Raw genomic sequence first — 20,631 nt, 5'->3', positions numbered from 1 at the left:
AAACCTCTAGGTCATCCTCACTCTCTGTCTAGGATCCTATGGGTGCAAGACCTACCCATGAGGCCCTTTTCTTCGTCATTGGGTCAAGAGGTTGACAACAACCACATATGGTTAACAAGAGTTAGTTACATCATAGCCACACAAATCATCAGCTTACATAATTGCTAGCTTTCTTTGCTGCTATAAGGAGGTAACTCACTTTAAAGAAAATCCCACCATAGTGATGCATTATTAAGGCAATCTTTTAGTTGAAAAATTTCACTAATTTCATTACTAATCATGTCCCTAATCTGACCCATAACCTCAACCATTATTCTCTTTGAAATTTCTAAGAACATTGATTCTTGATTGTGTGGAGACCCTTTAAAACAAGTTTGGTGTGTTCCATAAGTCAATAAGGCATGTTCATCATCCTTCAATTGAATTCTACTTAAATGAGAATGATTAGCATAAAATTTAACCATCCGGTCCCAAGCTACATTGGATGTCCTAGTGGAGGAAATAAAGGGAACCACTAACTCAAATAGAGAGACAACCTAGTATCACATGAAGGATTTGAGTGCTCCCTAAAACTTCCTTGATCATTGCTAAAACAAGAAAAAAAATATATATATAAGAATGAAGGAAGAATGCCTGGAGAAAGAGGGGCTCTTGATACAATATGAATGTAAAAGGATTTTGTGTACAAGTTTTGTATCAATTCTTAACGAGTAATATTTTATGTGCATGAATGCACATTCATATTTGTCACAAAAAGCAAAATTAATAAAAAGAAATTAAGAGTGCGTTTGGTAGTAATTTTAGGAAGTGTTTTTAGTCTTTCTAACACTTGAAAAATTTTATCTTTCATATATTGAAAATCCTAAAATCACTACCAAGCACACTCTAAGGGTATGATTGAGAGTGATTATGACAAAAGTGTTTTTAGCTTATAACATTTTTATTAATAGCATTTTTATCAAAATGTTTTCATGAATAATTAATTAGTGTTTGGATATGAATAAAAAAAATGATAATATTTTTGCTAATGTGTTATATATTTTGATTGGAATTTCACACTTGGGGTTTTAAAAAAAAGAAGTCACTTTCGATATTAACATTATGATTTGTCTTATATGTACGCCATAAAATATTTGACGTGGCAATAGCTACCATACATTTTAGTATTAAAATTTTTCAAATGATGAGTGTAATCAAACTCTATAGAAAGGTTAGGCCTACAGACATTGCCCAATATTTTGATTGGAATTTCACACTTGAGGTTTCAAAAAACGAAGTCACTTTCAATAATAACATTATGATTTGTCTTATATGTACACCATAAAATATTTGACGTGGCAATAGCTACCATACATTTTAGTATTAAAATTTCAAATGATTAGTGTGGTCAAACTCTATAGAAAAGTCAGGCCTGCAGACATTGGCCAATATTTTGATTGGAATTTCATAGTTGGGGTTTTAAAAAAAGAAGTCACTTTCGATATTAACATTGTGATTTGTCTTATACGTACGCCATAAAATATTTGATGTGGCAATAGCTACCATACATTTTAGTATTAAAATTTAAAATGATGAGTGTGGTCAAACTCTATAGAAAGGTCAGGACTGCAAACATTGCCCAATATTTTGATTGGAATTTCACAGTTGGGGTTTTAAAAAAAGAAGTCACTTTCGATATTAACATTATGATTTGTCTTATATGTACGCCATAAAATATTTGATGTGGCAATAGCTACCATACATTTTAGTATTAAAATTTCAAATGATGAGTGTGGTCAAACTCTATAGAAAGGTCAGGCCTGTAGACATTGCCCAATATTTTGATTGGAATTTCATAGTTGGGGTTTTAAAAAAAGAAGTCACTTTTGATATTAACATTATGATTTGTCTTATATGTACGCCATAAAATATTTGACGTGGCAATAGCTACCATACATTTTAGTATTAAAATTTCAAATGATGAGTGTGGTTAAACTCTATAGGAAGGTTAGGCCTGCAGACATTGCCCAATATTTTGATTGGAATTTCATAGTTGGGGTTTTAAAAAAAGAAGTCACTTTTGATATTAACATTATGATTTGTCTTATATGTACACCATAAAATATTTGACGTGGCAATAGCTACCATACATTCTAGTATTAAAATTTCAAATGATGAGTGTGGTTAAACTCTATAGAAAGGCCAGGCCTGCAGACATTGCCCAATATTTTGATCAGAATTTCACACCTGGGGTTTTAAAGAAAGAAGTCACTTTCGATATTAACATTATGATTTGTCTTATACGTACGCCATAAAATATTTGACGTGGCAATAGCTACCATACATTTTAGTATTAAAATTTCAAATGAATGTGGTCAAACTCTATAGAAAGGTTAGGCCTGCATACATTGCCCAATATTTTGATTGGAATTTCACAGTTGGGGTTTTAAAAAAAGAAGTTACTTTCAATATTAACATTATGATTTTTCTTATACGTACGCCATAAAATATTTGACGTGGCAATAGCTACCATACATTTTAGTATTAAAATTTCAAATGATGAGTGTGGTCAAACTCTATAGAAAGGTTAGGCCTGCAGACATTGCCCAATATTTTGATTGGAATTTCATACTTGGGGTTTTAAAAAAAGAAGTTACTTTCGATATTAACATTATGATTTGTCTTATACGTACGCCATAAAATATTTGACGTGGCAATAGCTACCATACATTTTAGTATTAAAATTTCAAATGATGAGTGTGGTCAAACTCTATAGAAAGGTCAGGCCTGCAGACATTGCCCAATATTTTGATTGGAATTTCACACTTGGGGTTTTAAAAAATGAAGTCACTTTCGATATTATTATGATTTCTCTTATATGTACTCCATAAAATATTTGATGTGACAATAGCTACCATACATTTTAGTATTAAAATTTCAAATGATGAGTGGGATATGCTGATAAAAATATAAATTCTTGGTCAGTAATTGACTGATGGAATGAGTTGATTCAAGAGATGACTTGTCAAACTTATTTTTGTTGGATTATTTATTGTTTGTTATATATCAGCCTAATTAGCTGGGAAAATTTGGCACTTAAGAAGTCACTTGTCGATTCTAATTGGACTTCCTTCACTGAGATAAATTTTTGGCTTAAATCTGATCAAATCATGATTTTGGGATTTGGGTTTACGGCAAAGTTGGTTATATTTTGTAATAGAGGTTGGGCTTTAATTTGAAAGGAAAAGTTGAAATGGTTAGATAGGTGCGATTATTGTCATTCTTAATCAAGACAGGGCTTTTACAATTATTAGTGACAAAACTTTTTCTATATAAAATCGTATGATAATCAAATAACAATATGATTCTTGTGTATGAAACTATCTAATCCTTATGGACTTCATGAGTCATTCATTGGGCAATCTAGATCTATGCTTATCATATTTGGTTCTTCTGTTTTTTATTTTTATTTTTATTTTATTTATAATTATTTATTATTATTATTATTATTATTATTATTATTATCTATAAATTTCCTTTTGGAGGAAAAAAAAAATTTTGGACGGATCATCTTGAGCTATGATTGTGAATGTTACAGAAGCTGAACATACAAATGGTCGTACAGGAGATGAAGACATTGCCAACAGCTCCACAATGAGTTCATGGATCGTGTAAAAGTAAAATAAACAAAGGATCCTTTCACCCTATGATAATGCAATTACAGAATGTCAAATGCTGATTGAGTTCCACTCACCAATTCCTGCTTTGAATTTCCATGGTCGAATTGGGATCGGTGACTTGTATTGTCTTCTTACCTCTTGTTTTATTATAAATTCCAATCAGATCTTGTAGTACCATCTCAATACTCTCTTGCACACAGAAGAGGAAACCAGAAATGGGAACTTCAAGCTCTTCAATGCTTTCATTGCTTTCAATCATCTTTTTGCTCTCTCTTTCATGGGCAGCTTCGGATTCTGTTCATGGAGCTTTTCTTCAATGCCTTTCTACCCATTCTCAGTCTTCTCATCCCATCTCTGCAGTACTATACACTCCTGATAACTCTTCATATTCGTCTGTTTTAGAGTCATACATTAGAAACCTCCGATTCAATACATCTACAACCCCTAAACCGCGCCTTATCATCACCGCCACCCATGAGTCGCACATAAAAGCTGCCCTTATTTGCTCTAAGAAGCATGGCTTGCAGATGAAAATTCGAAGCGGTGGCCATGACTACGAGGGCGTGTCTTATGTATCCGATGTCCCATTCTTCATCCTTGATATGTTCAATCTTCGATCCATTAGTGTGGATATAGAAGATGAGAGTGCTTGGGTTCAGGCTGGAGCAACTCTTGGTGAAATTTACTATAGGATTGCCGAGAAAAGCAAGATTCATGGCTTTTCTGCTGGTGTATGTCCTAGAGTTGGTGCTGGTGGCCACTTCAGTGGTGGCGGTTATGGTAATATGATGAGAAAGTACGGGCTGTCTGTTGATAACATTGTGGATGCAGAGTTGGTTGATGTTAATGGCCGACTTCTCAACCGAAAATCAATGGGGGAAGACTTGTTTTGGGCCATTAGAGGAGGAGGTGGAGCTAGCTATGGCGTCATTGTTTCTTATAAAATCAAGCTTGTCCAAGTTCCAGATACAGTAACTGTTTTCCGAGTTGCAAGGACCTTGGAACAGAATGCAACAAACATTGTGTATCAGTGGCAGCAAGTTGCAGATAAGGTTGATGGCGATCTATTCATCAGACTAACCATGGATGTGGTGAATAGAAGCCGGAGTGGAGAGAAGACAGTAAGAGCTACATTCCGGTCCTTGTTCCTTGGAAGTTCTGAAAGACTTCTCTCCATCATGAACACGAGCTTACCCGAGTTGGGGTTGCAGAGCTCAGACTGCACCGAGATGAGTTGGGTAGAGTCTGTCCTCTTCTGGACAAACTTTGCCACCGGAACGCCTGTTGAGGCTTTGCTTGATCGAAAGCCTCAAGTACTCACCCACTTAAAGAGGAAATCAGACTATCTGAAGGAACCAATTCCAAAGGCTGGTTTGGAGGGGATATGGAAGAAAATGATCGAGCTACAGACGCCAGCTCTGGCCTTCAACCCTTACGGTGGAAAGATGGCTGAGATTTCCCCGTCTGCAACTCCTTTTCCACACCGCGCAGGGAACCTATGCAAAATCCAGTACGCCACAAACTGGGATGAGGAAGGGAGTGAGGCGGCCGAACGATACATAAACTTGACACGACAGCTCTACAGTTACATGACTCCCTTTGTTTCCAAGTCCCCCAGAGAGGCATTTCTCAACTATAGGGATCTGGACTTGGGTATCAACCACAACGGTAAGAACAGCTACTTGGAAGGAAGAGTTTATGGGATCAAGTACTTCAAGAAGAATTTCAACAGGCTGGTGCGGATCAAGACCAAGGTTGATCCTGGTAATTTCTTCAGAAATGAACAAAGCATCCCAACTCTTCCCTATTAAATGGTTACTAGATTTGTGTCTCTCGGCAATACCTTTCTGATTGCTTCAATACATGGTATAGATAAGAAATAATAAGTGGAGAGCTGTGTTTCATCACTGCAGATCTACCTGCTTCATTTTTTCTTTCCTGGTACAAAATAAGAACACATTGTTATGTTAAGGAGCTGTGGTATCAGAAAATTCATATGTTGTTGTATTCACAACTTATTTTGGATGAATTATATCATTCAGGGTCGTGCAAATCAAGACAAAGAATAATAATAGGAAGAAAAGAATAAGACAAACAAAAATAAAACACAATGATTCACATGGTTCGGCCTTAAGCCTACATCCATTGACAAAGACAAAGAACTTCCAATATTGTTAAAGGAGATTACAACTCTTAATGCTCTCAAATCCAGCCCCAATTTATATCAAAAAAAAAAAATGTTATCAACCAATTGTGCATCCAGAATGTTATCAACAGACAACCCGTACTTTCTCATTATATTACCGTACCTGCCACCACTGAAGTGGCCACCAGCACCAACTGTAACAAATGTACCAGAAGGAAAGACATGAGTCTTGCTTTTCTCGGCAATCCTATAGTAAATTTCACCAATAGTTGCTCCAGCCTGAACCCAAGCACTCTCATCTTCTATATCCACACTAATGGATCGAAGATTGAACATATCAAGGATGACGAATGGGGCATCGGATACATAAGACATACCCTCATAGTCATGGTCACCACTTTGAATTTTGATCTCCAAGCCATGCTTCTTAGAGCAAATTACGGCAGCTTGTTTGTGAGACTCATGGGTGGCGGTGATGATAAGGCACAGTTTAGGCGTTGCAGGTGTATTGAATCGGAGGTTTCTAATGTAAGACTCTAAAACAGACGAATATGAAGAGTTATCAGGAGTGTATAGTACTGCAGAGATGGGATGAGAAGGCTGAGAATGGCCAGAAAGGCATTGGAGAAAAGCTAATTCATGAACCGAATCTGAAGCTGCCAATGAAAGGGATAGCAAATTAAAGGAGGATTGAAAGCAATGAAAGCAAAAAAGAGCTTGAAGTTCCCATTTCTGGCTTATCTTCTGTGTCTAAGACATTGGGTTTCGAATTTATAATAATACGATTTACCTCTCTTGCATCATTGTTGTTCATAGTAAACATGTAGTTGGTTTTTAATACATGGCATGTCATTTTTTCATGGGTTATTTGGTTAAAGGGGTTAAAATAACATCTATATTTGCAAAAGTAACCCATCCCTCAAAAAGCATAAAAAAAAGGGGTTATTTGGTTAAAAGGGGCAAAATAAGTTGGTATCGGGAAAAATGACCTCTCCCTTTTTAAAACTTGAAAAATGACCACTTTTGGACTAAATTACCCTTGAAAAAAAAAATAAAGAGAAATCTTTGATATTCAAAAGTGCAGAAAGAAGAGAAAAAGAGTAGAATGAAGGGTTATTCTCTCTTGAATGGTAGACTGTAATGCACTCTTTGGTCTTTGGTCTTCTAAATTTTTTTTATTTTTTATTTTGCAGATTTCCATATTGTTGTTGACCATCTGTTTAAAAGAATTCTAAAAGGTTATTCATTTGATTGGAATGTGAATTTTTTTCTCCAATTTATGAAAAAATGTGGGAAAGGAAGGAACAAAATGAAGTGGAAGAGAACAGAAAAGGATCCTAAAAAGTACGTTTATTACTTTGAAATAGATTGTTTTTTTTAGATTTTTTTCTTTGTTGATTTCATACATTTGCTTGAGGCGTGTGTTTTCTTTTTACATGGTTTTGGAAAGAACGTGGAAGAAAGTAATGGGTTTATATGTTCACTTTTTATTAAGCATAAATATAAGGGTTTTTCTTAAATTTTTTAGCCTATTCCTCTTTGATTTTGAACTCTGAAAACATATTGGTCTACCAAAGAAGATATCTAGTTAAATTGAAAAAAAAAATGTCTTTAATTAGATTTCTTGGTTATTTTATTTTGATGTTTTGCTCTACTTGTTAAGATTTTGAAGCATGATGTTATGACAAATGCTCTGTTTCTATAGTGTAGAAAATTGTTCTTGTGGTTCTTGTTGCATATGTACTTTTAAGCATAAATCTAGTGGAAAAATGACAAATGTGTTGACCAATTTGGTGTTCTAAAGAGTTGAATTAGAATAAGAGAAATAGAATTTGCCCCCATTTTGATTTCTCCTCCCTGGTGATTGGAAGAAACATTCCATTTGTCCCACAAAAGAAAATGAATTTGTTTCCCTAAACCCCCTAAGTGGAGATATTGGAGGTGTTGCTAAGGTCTTTTTCCATGAGCAGTGTGGGAAGAATGGTTTTGATTTCTTTTCCAAAATTCAAAACCCCTCTTTTAGAGTAGTTTTGGCTTCTATCATAAAGTGAAAACAATACTTCTTCTATGAACATTCCTATCAATTATTCTCTTTTTGTGCTACTTAACTTTTAAGTAATGAAACTAATCTGATGTACATGAATAATCATTCTTTTCTATTAATGGCAAAATTGGAGATCATTGTAGCCTTTGCCAAGTGGGTATCTAGTTTTTCAGCAGTTTGGGAAAAAGATATTTTCCTATTTTTAGTTCTCTTCCCAAGGGATACGAAGTTGGTTTAATTGAAAATCTCAATTTTCATCAAACAATTTGCATTCCTTAACTATCTACAATTTCCATTTCACTTGTATATATTGAGAAGAAAACCTTTGCTCTCCCTTGGAGGTGAACCAACATTAAGAAGCACCCCCATCAAGGTTTGAACCCAGTTTGCTTTTACTAAATCATAAGTGATATTTGCTAAATTTGGAACCCAAATGGTCTTGCAATGCAAACCACAACATTCAAATAGTAATCTCTAACAAAAGTCATGGCAAAGAATGATCCCAACTGAGGGCTAAAATATTACTCACAACTAAAATATTGAGTGAGATGATGCTTATGCATAGCCAGAATACTTCCGCTATATTCTTTTTGTAAGTAAAGATGGTCCTTTAGAACTTCATTTATACCTAGATATAGATGCAAAGAAAAGTAATATGACATGGACTCATGATTAGTTCTTAAATTTTAAACATGAACAACCAAAGTGTTTGAACTCATTGGAAAATCATGTGCATTGTGCAATCTCTTTGATCAACAATCCATTTAAAAGAATTCAATGAAAAATGTAGTGTAAGTTTTATCAAAATGCAAATTTCTAAAAATTGTTTCTAAGGTTTGAATCTAAACCTTCAAGACCAATATTTTATAACTACTAGGATTACCAGAGAGCTTGGTTTAATGCTTTTCTTATCCAAAACAAAGACTTTCATCATTCATGGATGTTCTATTTCTCACCCAAGCATCAACTTTCCTTTCCTTTCTAGTTCTATAGTTGGTGGATTTGTTCTGGTCCTACTATTAAGATTCTCTCAAAACCTATCCTTGGTGGTTTTGAATTATTTAAGAAATCCTATAACCCCCAAAGACCTTTCAGCTTTCTCCCCACTACTAATATTTTTCAGTGAATTTGCTCTCACATGGATAGTCCAATGGGACCATATGATAATTGAAGATGAATCCTCATCTCTTCTCTCTCTTAGAAGAACTTTTAAGACTATGTGGTGGGATGCCCTAAAGAATGATGCTTCTGTGCAAACTATCCAACAATATTTTCTTAAGCATCCATCACAAGCTTTAATGTCTAATTACATGTCCCAGTTTCTTCTTAAGAAATAGCAACTTCAAGCAATGCTTGTTGTAGCCAAGACTCCTTAAGAATTAAAAAAAAAAAAAAAAAAATCTGAAATATGAGCAACTCAAGGTTCTCTCAAGATGATGGTGGTACTAAATCAGATGATTCTTTTACTATCTCTTGAATAATAGAGATAGTTGTGATGGCATTCTCTCTCTCATTCGAAAATCAAGATAATTAAGTTATAACTTCACTGAAGATAGGAATTATGTCATGATTGTAATAAGTTGCTGTCAGCCCAAGATTCTCCATCAACTTTAAGTCAAGTTTGCACCGAAAGCATGTTGGTCCTTTATCATGAAGTTACAGTTAAGATTCCAATTAAAAGCAGTCAAAAGGAGCATAGTAAGCCACCGAAAGTAAGATTTGGTCGGAAAAGTCAAAAGTGCTACAGTGAAATGTTATTTTTACTATTCACTATTCACTTCACGGGTGGTCATTATTCATGCCAGAAAGTCATAAAGTCAAAAATTCAACAGTGAACTATTGATTGCTTGAATTGTTTAAAATTCTTATTTTGCCTATTTAAGGGGGCTTGATGCTTAGTTGTGAGCATCTTTCAATTTCCATTCTCTCATCCTCCACCTTAAGCTCTCCATTCTCTCTTCTTTCTCTCTCAAGATGTAAGTCTTCAAGTTCAAAGCCGAATCATACCAAAGTGTATGAAGTTGTAGTCTTTCTTATGTTTCTTTATGGACTTATTATCCAAGAGTCTTATCACTTGATCATCTTGCTCTAAGCTCATGGTTTGCTCAAGTGTCTTAATGGTGTAATCAGAGAAAAACTTAAAGGTTCCTGAGAAAATAAAGACTATGCTTAATTAAGAAAAAACACCCAAGAGGGGGGTGAATTGGGTTTTTCAAAAATATTTTCAATTACAACAATTTCAAGCACAATATAAATGAAAGTAAAGAGATAGAGTTAGAGAATTAAAACTCGGGTTTTATAGTGGTTCGACAGTTCCTTGCCTACGTCCACTCTCCTCAATCTTCTAACCGAGTGAGGGTTCCACTAACTTGAAGCTTCAACCAAGCTTCTAATCTTCTTACACTTGGATTCCGGCTCCAGTGGACTCTTACACAATCTCTTCAAGAACTACACCTTTTGAAGGCTTAAACGCTTGGCTTTTACAAGAATAAAACACTCAACCTAGCTCAAGGATGGATCAAATACGAAACAAGGCTAGAATAACTGACAAAGGTGCACTAAGGAGTATGCAAATGATGATTTAATGCACCAAGAAAGAAATGAGAGCTTTTTGATCAAGAACAGGTAGGTAGACAATTGATTGCAAGTGTTCTCTTAATCATAAATGAAGTGGAGCTCTTAATTTATAGGTTTCTAAGCTCGGGAGTCAAAAACAGCAAAAGGTACCCTCGACCGATCGAGCTAGGGGTCGACCGGATCACTAGCCGTTGGGCATTAAATGCTTTGACAGGTTACCGTTGCCTCGACCGGACCTCGATCGGGAAGGGTGTGAACCTCAACCGGGAAGAGAAGGCTACTATATGAGAGAGAGTGTTTTTGACACTCCTCGACCGGTCCTCGATTGGATAGGGTCAACCGGTCGACCGGTTCCCTAACTAGTTGAGCCGGTTGGCCATAGCCTCGACCGGTTGAACCTTTTGGCCCCAAAAACCTTCCTTTTGAAATTCCTTTCTTTTCTACTACTTAGGCAAGGTCTTTAGGTGAATAAATATGCTAGTTTTAAAACATCCTGCCTAAGGTACATTTGATAAAACTCGGGTTTGAATGAATTTGAAAGTTTAAAGAATAAACCGAGTTTTCCAAAGATGCATGAAATGGCATGAAAACCTTAAGTGCACCCATGCATTCATCTTACATTCATTTCCTATGATCAAGGGACTTCCAATAATCTCGGTCTTGTATCCATTTGGTCCTTGGATGAATTTTCGAAATTATATCTGAGATTCTTTACCATTTAAAACAATTAGTCACTTAACCATGGTTTGTTATCATCAAAACCCGAATAGGAGAACCCTTGGGCTAACAGTTCATTTCTTATAAATTTCTTGATTAGATACTTTAGGTAATTTCCAATCATTTAATTCATTTTGGGTCTTAGGATAATTAATCTCTTCACTGTTTACTACAACTTCTTGGGGGTCTATGGATTTCCTAGACATGGATCTGAAAATAGAACTCATTTTAAATCCTTAATCTAGAGCCTATTTACGGATTTACAAACCTTAGTGAGTAATCACCCAAAAACCTGCCCTAAACATGTCAGACCTCGACTAGTTATTTTGTTCCATGATTTTCCTAACATCTATTGCACTAGCAATTCCTTTGTCATCTATCTTAGTCTTAAAGGGTGAAACACTTATTATTGTTCCATTAACATCTTTGTCTATCTTTGCTTTTGGAGAGTGAATAAACTTTATGACAGTATTGTTACTAGTTTTCCATTGTTTAGTTTTTGTGAATGTGTTGTTAATACTCTTACCAGGATAATCCAGGGAATATATCACTATTAAAAGTACCACTATGCTAAAATATTGGTATCAATATTTTGTTAGAAAATTACTATTAAAGTGTATTAAAAGTACTACTATTCTAAAAGTACTATTGTGTCTTAAAAGTACCACTTTACCTAAGTATCATTATACCACTCTCTTAACATAATGTTATTTTTAACACATTTTAATATTAACTTTTTAATAAAAGAGTAGTACTATTCTTTTAACACAATGATACTTTTAATAATGATATTTTTTTATATAAAAAAATGGTACCTATTTTCCAAAGATTGTGTTAATTGGTGTTATTGCATAACAACATCTAGTCAATTCATATTATTTTATCATTACATAAGTTATCGAATCCGTAATGACTGATCACGTGTCTTATCATAAACCAAATAAGAGTGATATATCATTTCCACTATAACGGTATATTTAACACATTTTAATTGTACTTTTTTTTCATAAAAGAGTGATACTTTTTTCATAGAAGAATTGTACTTTTTTGTCTTAAAAGAGTGGTACTCTTTTCATAAAAAATGGTACCCTCTTTTCCAAGAACTGTGTAGATTAAGTGTGCAAGTTTAACATGTAAAAAAAATTAATTTTTAATAAAATTAAGAGAAAATTAATATAAATAATTAAATATGATTTTTTTTAATGAAATTTGTATTTTTTATTTTGTATAAATAAAAAATTTTAAATTTTAACAAATAAAAATGTTAAAACCACAACAAAGTTTTTATTTTCTTTGATTAAAAATATTAAGCATTTTAACCAAGAAAAAAGTTAAAATTACAATCAAGTTAAATTCATAAGCAAAAAAAAAAACATAATCATTGACTTTGATTTTCACATGAAAATTTAAAAATTTTTAAAAATATAAACAATAAAATAATTTGAAAATGTAATAAGATTTATAAAATAAATAAATATTTTATTTAATCAAAATATAAAAAATCTTATGTTCTAAATGTCTATATTTGTTCATTATGTATTTATTTTTATATTATTTTTTCTCATTAATTATTTATTATATATTATTATTTTTTGTTTAACATATATATATAAATAATTCAAATCAATAAATATGAAAAGGTGAATTTTTGAAAAAAAAATTAAAATAAAGAGAAAATTAATATAAAACATTAAATATAATTTTTATGAAAAATATATTTTATTTTTTATTTTTTATTTTATATAAATGACAATTTCAAATTTTTGGTCAAGTAAAAGGTTAGAACCATGATTAAGTTTTTATTTTACATAAATAAAAATTTAAACATTTAAACCAAGCAAAAAAGTTAGAACTATAGTCAAGTTTGGACCATAAATAAAAGGTAAAAAATCATGATAATTGATTGTGATTATCACATGAAAATTAAAAAATTAAAAAATATAAATATTAAAATAATATGTCAAAAATATTTTTATTAAATCCATATATATACATGCTAAGATTTATCAAATAAATAAATATTTTATTTAACCTAAATATATAAAAACTTTTATTCTAAACCTCTAAATTTGTTCATTATGTATCTATTTTTATATTAATTATTATGTTAATTTTAAACTATCTATAAATAATTAAAAACAATAAATATGAAAAGATAAAAAAGTGAAAAAAAATTAAAATTAAAATGATTTCATGACAATGTATAACTAGTATATTTAAAAAAAAAAAAAAAAAGGTTAAAAGTTGTGTAATTTTCTAGATAAAATGAAGAAAGAAGAAAAAAAATGAAAAATAATATGATATGTTCATTCGTCATATGTCAAACTTAAAAAGAATTACACATAATACAGTTCTTTTGACTCATTATTTTAAGGTTAAAAAAACAAAAGAAAAAAACATGGATTAATTGGTCGATGGAGGGCAATTTTGATATACATATGGAGTACTGTTTTCTAGCCAAGAATCACTAGTTTCCTCTCCTCTTCTACCATGGTATTGAAACAGGTGGGATGCTTTGTTCATTCCTGAAGAAATTCATAGGATCAACTGAGGCTTTCACCTGTACCAATCTATAGAAGTTGTTTTTGAAATACTTGACACCCTAAATGCTTGCTTGTGCATAGCTTGTGTTGCCTTTGTTCCTGTTTGTACCTATGTCAAGATCCCTGTAGTTGAGATATGCTGCATGTTGTGATCCGTGCAACAATTTAATGGCGAAAAATAAGAAAAGTGAGAAAGAAGAACATGCAGATTTAATATGGTTCGGTTAATTGCCTACATCCATGAGAATAGGGAAAAAGGATTTTCACTATGTATCAAATTAGGGTTACATAAAATGGTATTTATACTAACCCTTAGGAATGAAATTCTAAAAATACCCTTGAACCATACCGCGGGGGGCATTGCCCTCCACACCCCCCAACCTTTTGTTTACCCACAACAATCTCCAATATGAGCCAGATACTACAACAATCTCCACCTTGGCGAATATTCACTCTCCCCTTAAAAAGACAAGAAACATAGCTTATAACTCCACCTGGGACAATAGATTGGGATATCTCCCATCCAACAAATGGAGACATTAATCAAGTTCAAGCAATGGTTGAACTTTTTTATGGTAACAGGCTTTGTCAACATGTCTATTGTGTTCTCAGAGATGTGAACCTTCTCAAGTAATAGTTCACCAGAAGAAACCAATTCCCTGCTCTTATGAAACCTCACATCTATGTGTTTGGTCCTTGCATGATACACCTGGTTCTTTGCCAAATAAATGGCACTCTGATTGTCACAATATAATTGAACTCCACTTTGTTAAATACCCAACTCCTTAACCAAACCTATAAGCCATAATGATTCTTTTGCAGCCTCAACTATTGCCATATATTCTGACTCAGTAGTAGATAGTGCAACTAAAGACTGTATCATAAACTTCTAACAAATAGGTCCTCCACCAAGAGTGAATACATAACTTGTGGTAGACCTCCTATCATCCAAGTCTCCTGCATAGTCTGCATCAACATATCCTCTAACTGAAGGATCACTCTATTGTTTGCTGAACATGATGCCATAGTCTGTAGTACTCCTTAAGTATCTAAAAATCCATTTGACTTCATCCCAATGCATTCTTCTCGGATTTGATAGAAACTTGCTCACCACACTAACAACACACGCCAAATCTAGTTTTGTACAAACCATAGCATACATCAAGCATCCCACTGCACTTGCATATAGAACCTTTGACATGTCTTTCACTTCATCATCTATCTTTGGATATTGATTAGTAGACAACCTAAAATGATTTGCCAAATGTGTACTTACTGGTTTTGCATCATTCATGTTGAACATCTCCAATACTCTCTTGACATAGCTATATTGAGATAACCATAATCTCCTTGAAGCTCTATCCCTGTGAATCTCCATTCCAATAATTTTTTTGGTTGCACCTAAGTCCTTCATGTCAAACTCCTTACTCAACAAGGACTTCAGCTTATTGACCTCAACCATACTCTTTGCAGCAATTAACATGTCATCCACATAGAGTAATAGAAAAATAAATGATGAATCATCATTTAGGCTCTTTACATAAACACATCAATCATACTCACATCTCTTGTAGTCAATCCTGATCATGTAGGAGTCAAAACGCTTGAACCACTGCCTTGGAGACTGCTTCAACCCATAAAGTGATTTCCTCAATTTTACAGACCAAATGTTCTTGTCCAGGTTGAATAAACCCTTCAGGTTGTACCATATAAACCAGCTCCTCCAAATTACCATGAAGAAAAGCTGTCTTTATATCCATTTGCTCCAACTACATGTCAAAATGTGCTACCAAATCCAACACTGTCCTGATGAAAGTGTGTCTAACCACGAGGGAGAAGATATCATCATAGTCAACCCCTTTCTTATGTGAGTAACCTTTTTCTACTAAACAAGCTTTGAACTTTTCACCATCTTTTTTTGAAACTGCTTCTTTCTTCTTGTACACCCATTTGCATCCTATTTCTCTCTTCCCCTCTGGAAGCTTCACCAAATCCCGTGTTTGGTTCTTATGCAAAGATTGAATCTCCTCCACCATAGCACCCATCCATCTACTTTTCTCTTGACTGTGTATTGCCTCTTGAAAAGTAGTAGGATCCCCGTTACTAGTAATCAATGCATAAGAAACCAAATCTTCAAAACCATACATGATAGGTGGCTTAATAGTGCGTCTGGGTCTATCCATGGTTATACTGTGATGTTGTTGATCTTCTGAACTAGACTTCCCTGCATTCCAAGCATGATCCTCTGTATCATGAGTCTCTAATTCCACTTATATCAGTTGTTCATTATTACTGCAACTTTCTAGTTCCTATTTCTCTCCTTTCTGAGTACACTGTAACATGGTTTTCTCATCAAGAACCACATCTCTACTGATCACCACCTTGTTTGCCTTTGGATCGCAGATCTTGAAGCCTTTCACCCCTTTCTAATACCCCAGAAAGATACACTGTCTAGACTTCTCATCAAGCTTTGATCTCTCCTCATTAGGAATGTGCACATAGGTTGGGCACCCAAATAATCTCAAACTAGAGTAATCTACTGGATTGCCTATCCATACCTCATCTACTACTTTCCCATGTAATGCTGCTCTGGGTGACATGTTGATCAAGTAACATGCCATGTTGACTGCTTCTACCCAAAATTTATTTTCAAGGCCTACATTCAATTTGAGACATTGAGTTCTTTCAGCTATTGTTATGTTCATCCTTTCTGCTACACTATTCTGCTGTGGTGTCTTGCGTACTATGAAGTGTCTCTTAATCCCATGCTGCTCACACAATTCCGTGAACTTTGAATCTGTATACTCAGTACCATTATCTGACCTGAGACATTTTATCTTTCTCCCTGTCTGGTTTTCTACTTCAGTTTTCCACAACTTAAACTTGGCAAACGTTTCTAACTTGTGCCACATGAAGTTCACCCAAACCTTTTGTGAGTAATCGTCAACAAAACTCACAAAATACATATTTCTTCCCAAAGATGCTACCCTCATTAGTCCCCAAACGTCTGTATGAACATAGTCGAGAACCCTTTGGTCTTTTGTGTGGTTGTCTTGAATTGCACTTTATTTTGTTTTCCAAAAACATAATACTTACAGAAATCAAGTTTACATGTTTTGATGCCCTTCAACAGATTTCTCTTATGAAGCTCCATCATCCCACACTCATCCATATGCCCTAACCGCATATGCCACAAAACTGTACTGTCTGACTCAAACTTTGCGGTTGCAACTCCACCTACAATTGTGGTACCCAACAATTTATAAATATTTCCTGCTAGTTTCTACCATTTCATCACTGTCATAGCATCTTTGCTCACCTTCATTACTCCACTTGTAGACTTGTAACTAAACCCGTTATAGTTTAAAGTCCCCAAAGAAATCATACTCTTCCTTAAATCAGGTACATGTCTAACATCACACAACGTTCTAACAACACCATCAAACATTTTAATTCTAATATTCCCTATTCTAGCAACTTTACATGAAGCATCATTACCCATCAGAACAAAACCAGAATTTATTGACCTGTATGTGTTAAACCAATCTTTATTGGGTGTCATATGATAAGAGCATGTTGAGTCCAGGATTCAAGAATCTGTAAGATGATCTAAACTGGATGAAACTGACAGCATATCACCATCACCACTCTCTGAGTCTTCTTCTGCCACTACATTCGTAGACTTTGATGAACCCTCTTTATTTTCTAATATTGAGCCCTCTTTCTTTTTCTCTGGACAATCTCGTTTCATGTGCTCCTTTTTTCTGCACTTGTAACATTGTATGTCCTTTCTCTTCCTAGATTTAGATCGAGATTTATTATTACTCGATTCATTCTAGAACTTGTTTCTCCCACGTTCCTGATTACTCTTTGCCACAAACCCTTCACCCTGAGAACTCTCATCATTGGCTTTCTTCCTCTTATTAAATCCTAAAAGAACGCTCGTGATCTCCTCCAAATCAAGAGTTTATTTCCCCCATATCAAAGTTGTAACTAGATTTTCATACATAGAAGAAACAGGAAGGGAATTCAATAACATCAATGCCTTGTCTTCGTCTTCAAACTTCATATCAATTCGCTTCAAATCACTAATGATTTGATTGAACATGTTGACATGTTGGCTTAGATCTAAACTCTCTACCATCTTAAGACCATACAGTTTCTGCTTAAGATACAACTTGTTCGTCAACGACATGGACATATACCGACTTTCCAATTTCAACCAGATTGTCGTCGGTGACTCCTCATCCATGACATGGTACATCACGTCATCAACCAAACAAAGTCTAATCGTTGCCTCAACTTTCGCTTCCAAATCCTTCCAATCCATGTCGTCCATTCCTTCTGGTTGCTTTCCATATAACGCCTTCACCATACCTTGTTGCACTAACAGATCTTTAACCCTCCTCTGCCATAGGCCGAAATTCCCAGATCCATTGAACTTGACCACGTCAAACTTCGCAGAAGAAATCCCAAACATCAATCCCAACCTGGCTCTAATACCAATTGTTGTGATCAGTGTAACGATTTGATGGCGAAAAATAAGAAAAGCGAGAAAGAAGAAAACGTAGATTTAACATGGTTCAACTAATTGCCTACGTCCACGGGAACATGGAAAGAGGATTTTCACTATGTATCAAATTAGGGTTACATAAAAGGGTATTTATACTAACCCTTAAGAATGAAATTCCAAAAATACCCCTGATCCATATCGCGGGGGCGTTGCCCCCCACACCCCCCCAACCTATCATTTACCCACAACAATCTCCAATATGAGCCACATACTACAACACTGCCCTTGGAGATTTTGAAACATAGGGAGCCATGTAACTATAAAGCCTTCTGATCCAACTCATATGCCTAATGGATGCCTCAGATCCTTCTTCTTCCCAGTACACCAAGTGTTGAATTTTATATATGTTCCCTGCTCTATGAGGGAATGGAGCTTCAGACTCCGGGATCTCTTTCATCCTTCCTCCATAAGGACTGAAGATCATCTCAGCTGCTGCAACATCTTCTTCATAAAACCTCCTTCATATCCCCTCTAACCCTATTTCAGAAATGGGTTCCTTCACATAGTCTGATTTGGCTTTGAAAAACCTTCGGGTGAGAGGAGTTCTATCCAGCAAACCATCCAGGGAAGCCCCACCTGGGAATCCAGCAAAGTAGAGGATGGATTCGATCCAGCTCATCTCGATACAATCTTCTTTCACCAAGCCTAATTCTGGGAAGCTCTCCTGCATCAGCGGAAGGAGCTCATCAACCCCACCAAGGAACAAGGAGTTGAATGAAGCTTCTATTGTTTTCTTCCCTTCTTCACTGGAATTCACCCTTCTTAAGATGATTCTGATGAGGAGGTCTTCATCTAACTTGTCCGCGATGTACTGCCATCGGAGGACAAGCAGTGTTGCATTTTGTTCTAAGGTCTTTCGAACTGTGAATACAGTGACAGTGGAGGGAACTGAAACTAGCATTATTTTCCATGCAATAATGACTCCAAAGCTAGCGTCACTACCTCCTCTAATGGCCCAAAACAGATCCTCCCCCATGGATTCTCTGTCAAGAATTCTACCATTAACGTCAAATCGTCAATTAAGTGTGCATCGATCACATTATCAGTAGCAAGACCGAATTTACGTAGCAACATTCCATAGCCTCCCCCACTGAAGTGTCCACCAGCACCTACAGTAAGGCAAACACCAGCTGGAAAGCCAGAGTAGTTCTTTTCTCAGCAATTCTATAGTAAAGTTCTCTTATAGTAGCACCAACTTGGACCCACGCAGTGCTATTAGCCACATGTACACTGATGGATCGAAGATTTATGAGATCAAGAATGATAAATGGGGCATCAGAAACATAAGAAAGGCCCTCATAATCATGACCCCCGCTCCGAACTCTAATCTGCATGCCATGTTTTCTTGAACAATTAATGGCTACTTGAATATAGGATTCATACAATGGTGCAATAATGACTAGAAGCTTTGGGATGGCAAGTGACAGGAATCTGGGGCTTTGTATGGAGAACTGCAAGACAGATGAATATGAGGAGTTGTTTGGGGTGTAAATGACTTGGGAAATTAGGGTGGTGTTCTGAGAATATTGAAGTGTAAGGCACTGGAGAAAATTCTCATGAACATCGGCTAAAGCTGCCAAGACAAATGAGAAGAGAAGAACAAGAGCAAGTGAAAGCAATGAAGAACTTGGAGTCTCCATATCTTAAGTTAGTATTATTTTTTTTTGTGTGAAGGGGAGATAACACCTCCTTTATTTATACTGTAGTTTTGGAGAAGACTGTTTGAAACAGAGAATGTGAACGTGCATGGGATGCTTAAATTTGTGATGCCTTTTCCATCTTTCTTAAAGAGAACAGTTCAAGCATTTAGTTAGGTTGAAGTTTCTCCACAATAAATGGGCGCAGAAAGTTCAAGGAAAGAAATGAAGAACCCTACATGCATGGCAATTGACACTTGAAACTTGACCAATCTCATTGAGTTCTTTTTCCCCCACTTCCCACAACCACGCTAGATTATTGTGATTGAAGTCTACCACGAATTACATACAAAGCTTGATAAACACATCACAATTTTTCTTTTCTTTTTTTTTTATAAAAAAAAAAGACAATTACAAGTCATGTCATGTTGGCAAAAACAAGGGACTAATTAATTAATGAAGCCTTATAGCTAGTGTCCCTTGATTTGTTGAAGCTGATTTTCCTTCAAAAGATTGATTTCCCTTTTGCCTAGCCTTCTCCATTTTTTGGGCATATAGTTAGTGCATGGGATATTGATTATTACACAAGTCTATCAGTTGAATACTTGTATCGGGCCTGTTGAGGCCTCGCGTCCCTGGTGATCCACGTAGTTGCCAAATGGGTGGATGCACGATCTCAACCAATATAGATTCTTGATTCAATTGTATTACCTGCAAAAGGCGTCCGGACAGGGT

At 35.0% G+C, this 20,631-nt stretch overlaps 2 protein-coding genes across 2 annotated transcripts; one reads left to right on the top strand and one right to left on the bottom strand.

The window, feature by feature from the left end:
• The first annotated feature begins 3,852 nt into the window (after positions 1-3,852).
• LOC100242277 (berberine bridge enzyme-like 8) lies at positions 3,853-5,487 on the top strand. Its single transcript, XM_002270549.4, has one exon. It carries the CDS (start codon positions 3,875-3,877, stop codon positions 5,468-5,470), a length of 1,596 nt encoding a protein of 531 aa, XP_002270585.1. The 5' UTR covers positions 3,853-3,874; the 3' UTR covers positions 5,471-5,487.
• Positions 5,488-18,719: 13,232 nt separating this feature from the next.
• On the bottom strand, positions 18,720-19,899 carry LOC100249141 (tetrahydroberberine oxidase). Its single transcript, XM_010657539.1, has 2 exons — positions 19,373-19,899; positions 18,720-19,242 (listed from the first exon to the last, which is right to left on the bottom strand). Exons 1-2 carry the CDS (start codon positions 19,897-19,899, stop codon positions 18,720-18,722), a joined length of 1,050 nt encoding a protein of 349 aa, XP_010655841.1.
• Positions 19,900-20,631: the final 732 nt, after the last annotated feature.

The sequence above is a fragment of the Vitis vinifera genome, chromosome 10 (assembly GCF_030704535.1).
Source record: "Vitis vinifera cultivar Pinot Noir 40024 chromosome 10, ASM3070453v1".
In the NCBI taxonomy this organism is placed as follows: Eukaryota; Viridiplantae; Streptophyta; class Magnoliopsida; order Vitales; family Vitaceae; genus Vitis; species Vitis vinifera.
This window is presented reverse-complemented; position numbering and strand designations above follow the sequence as displayed.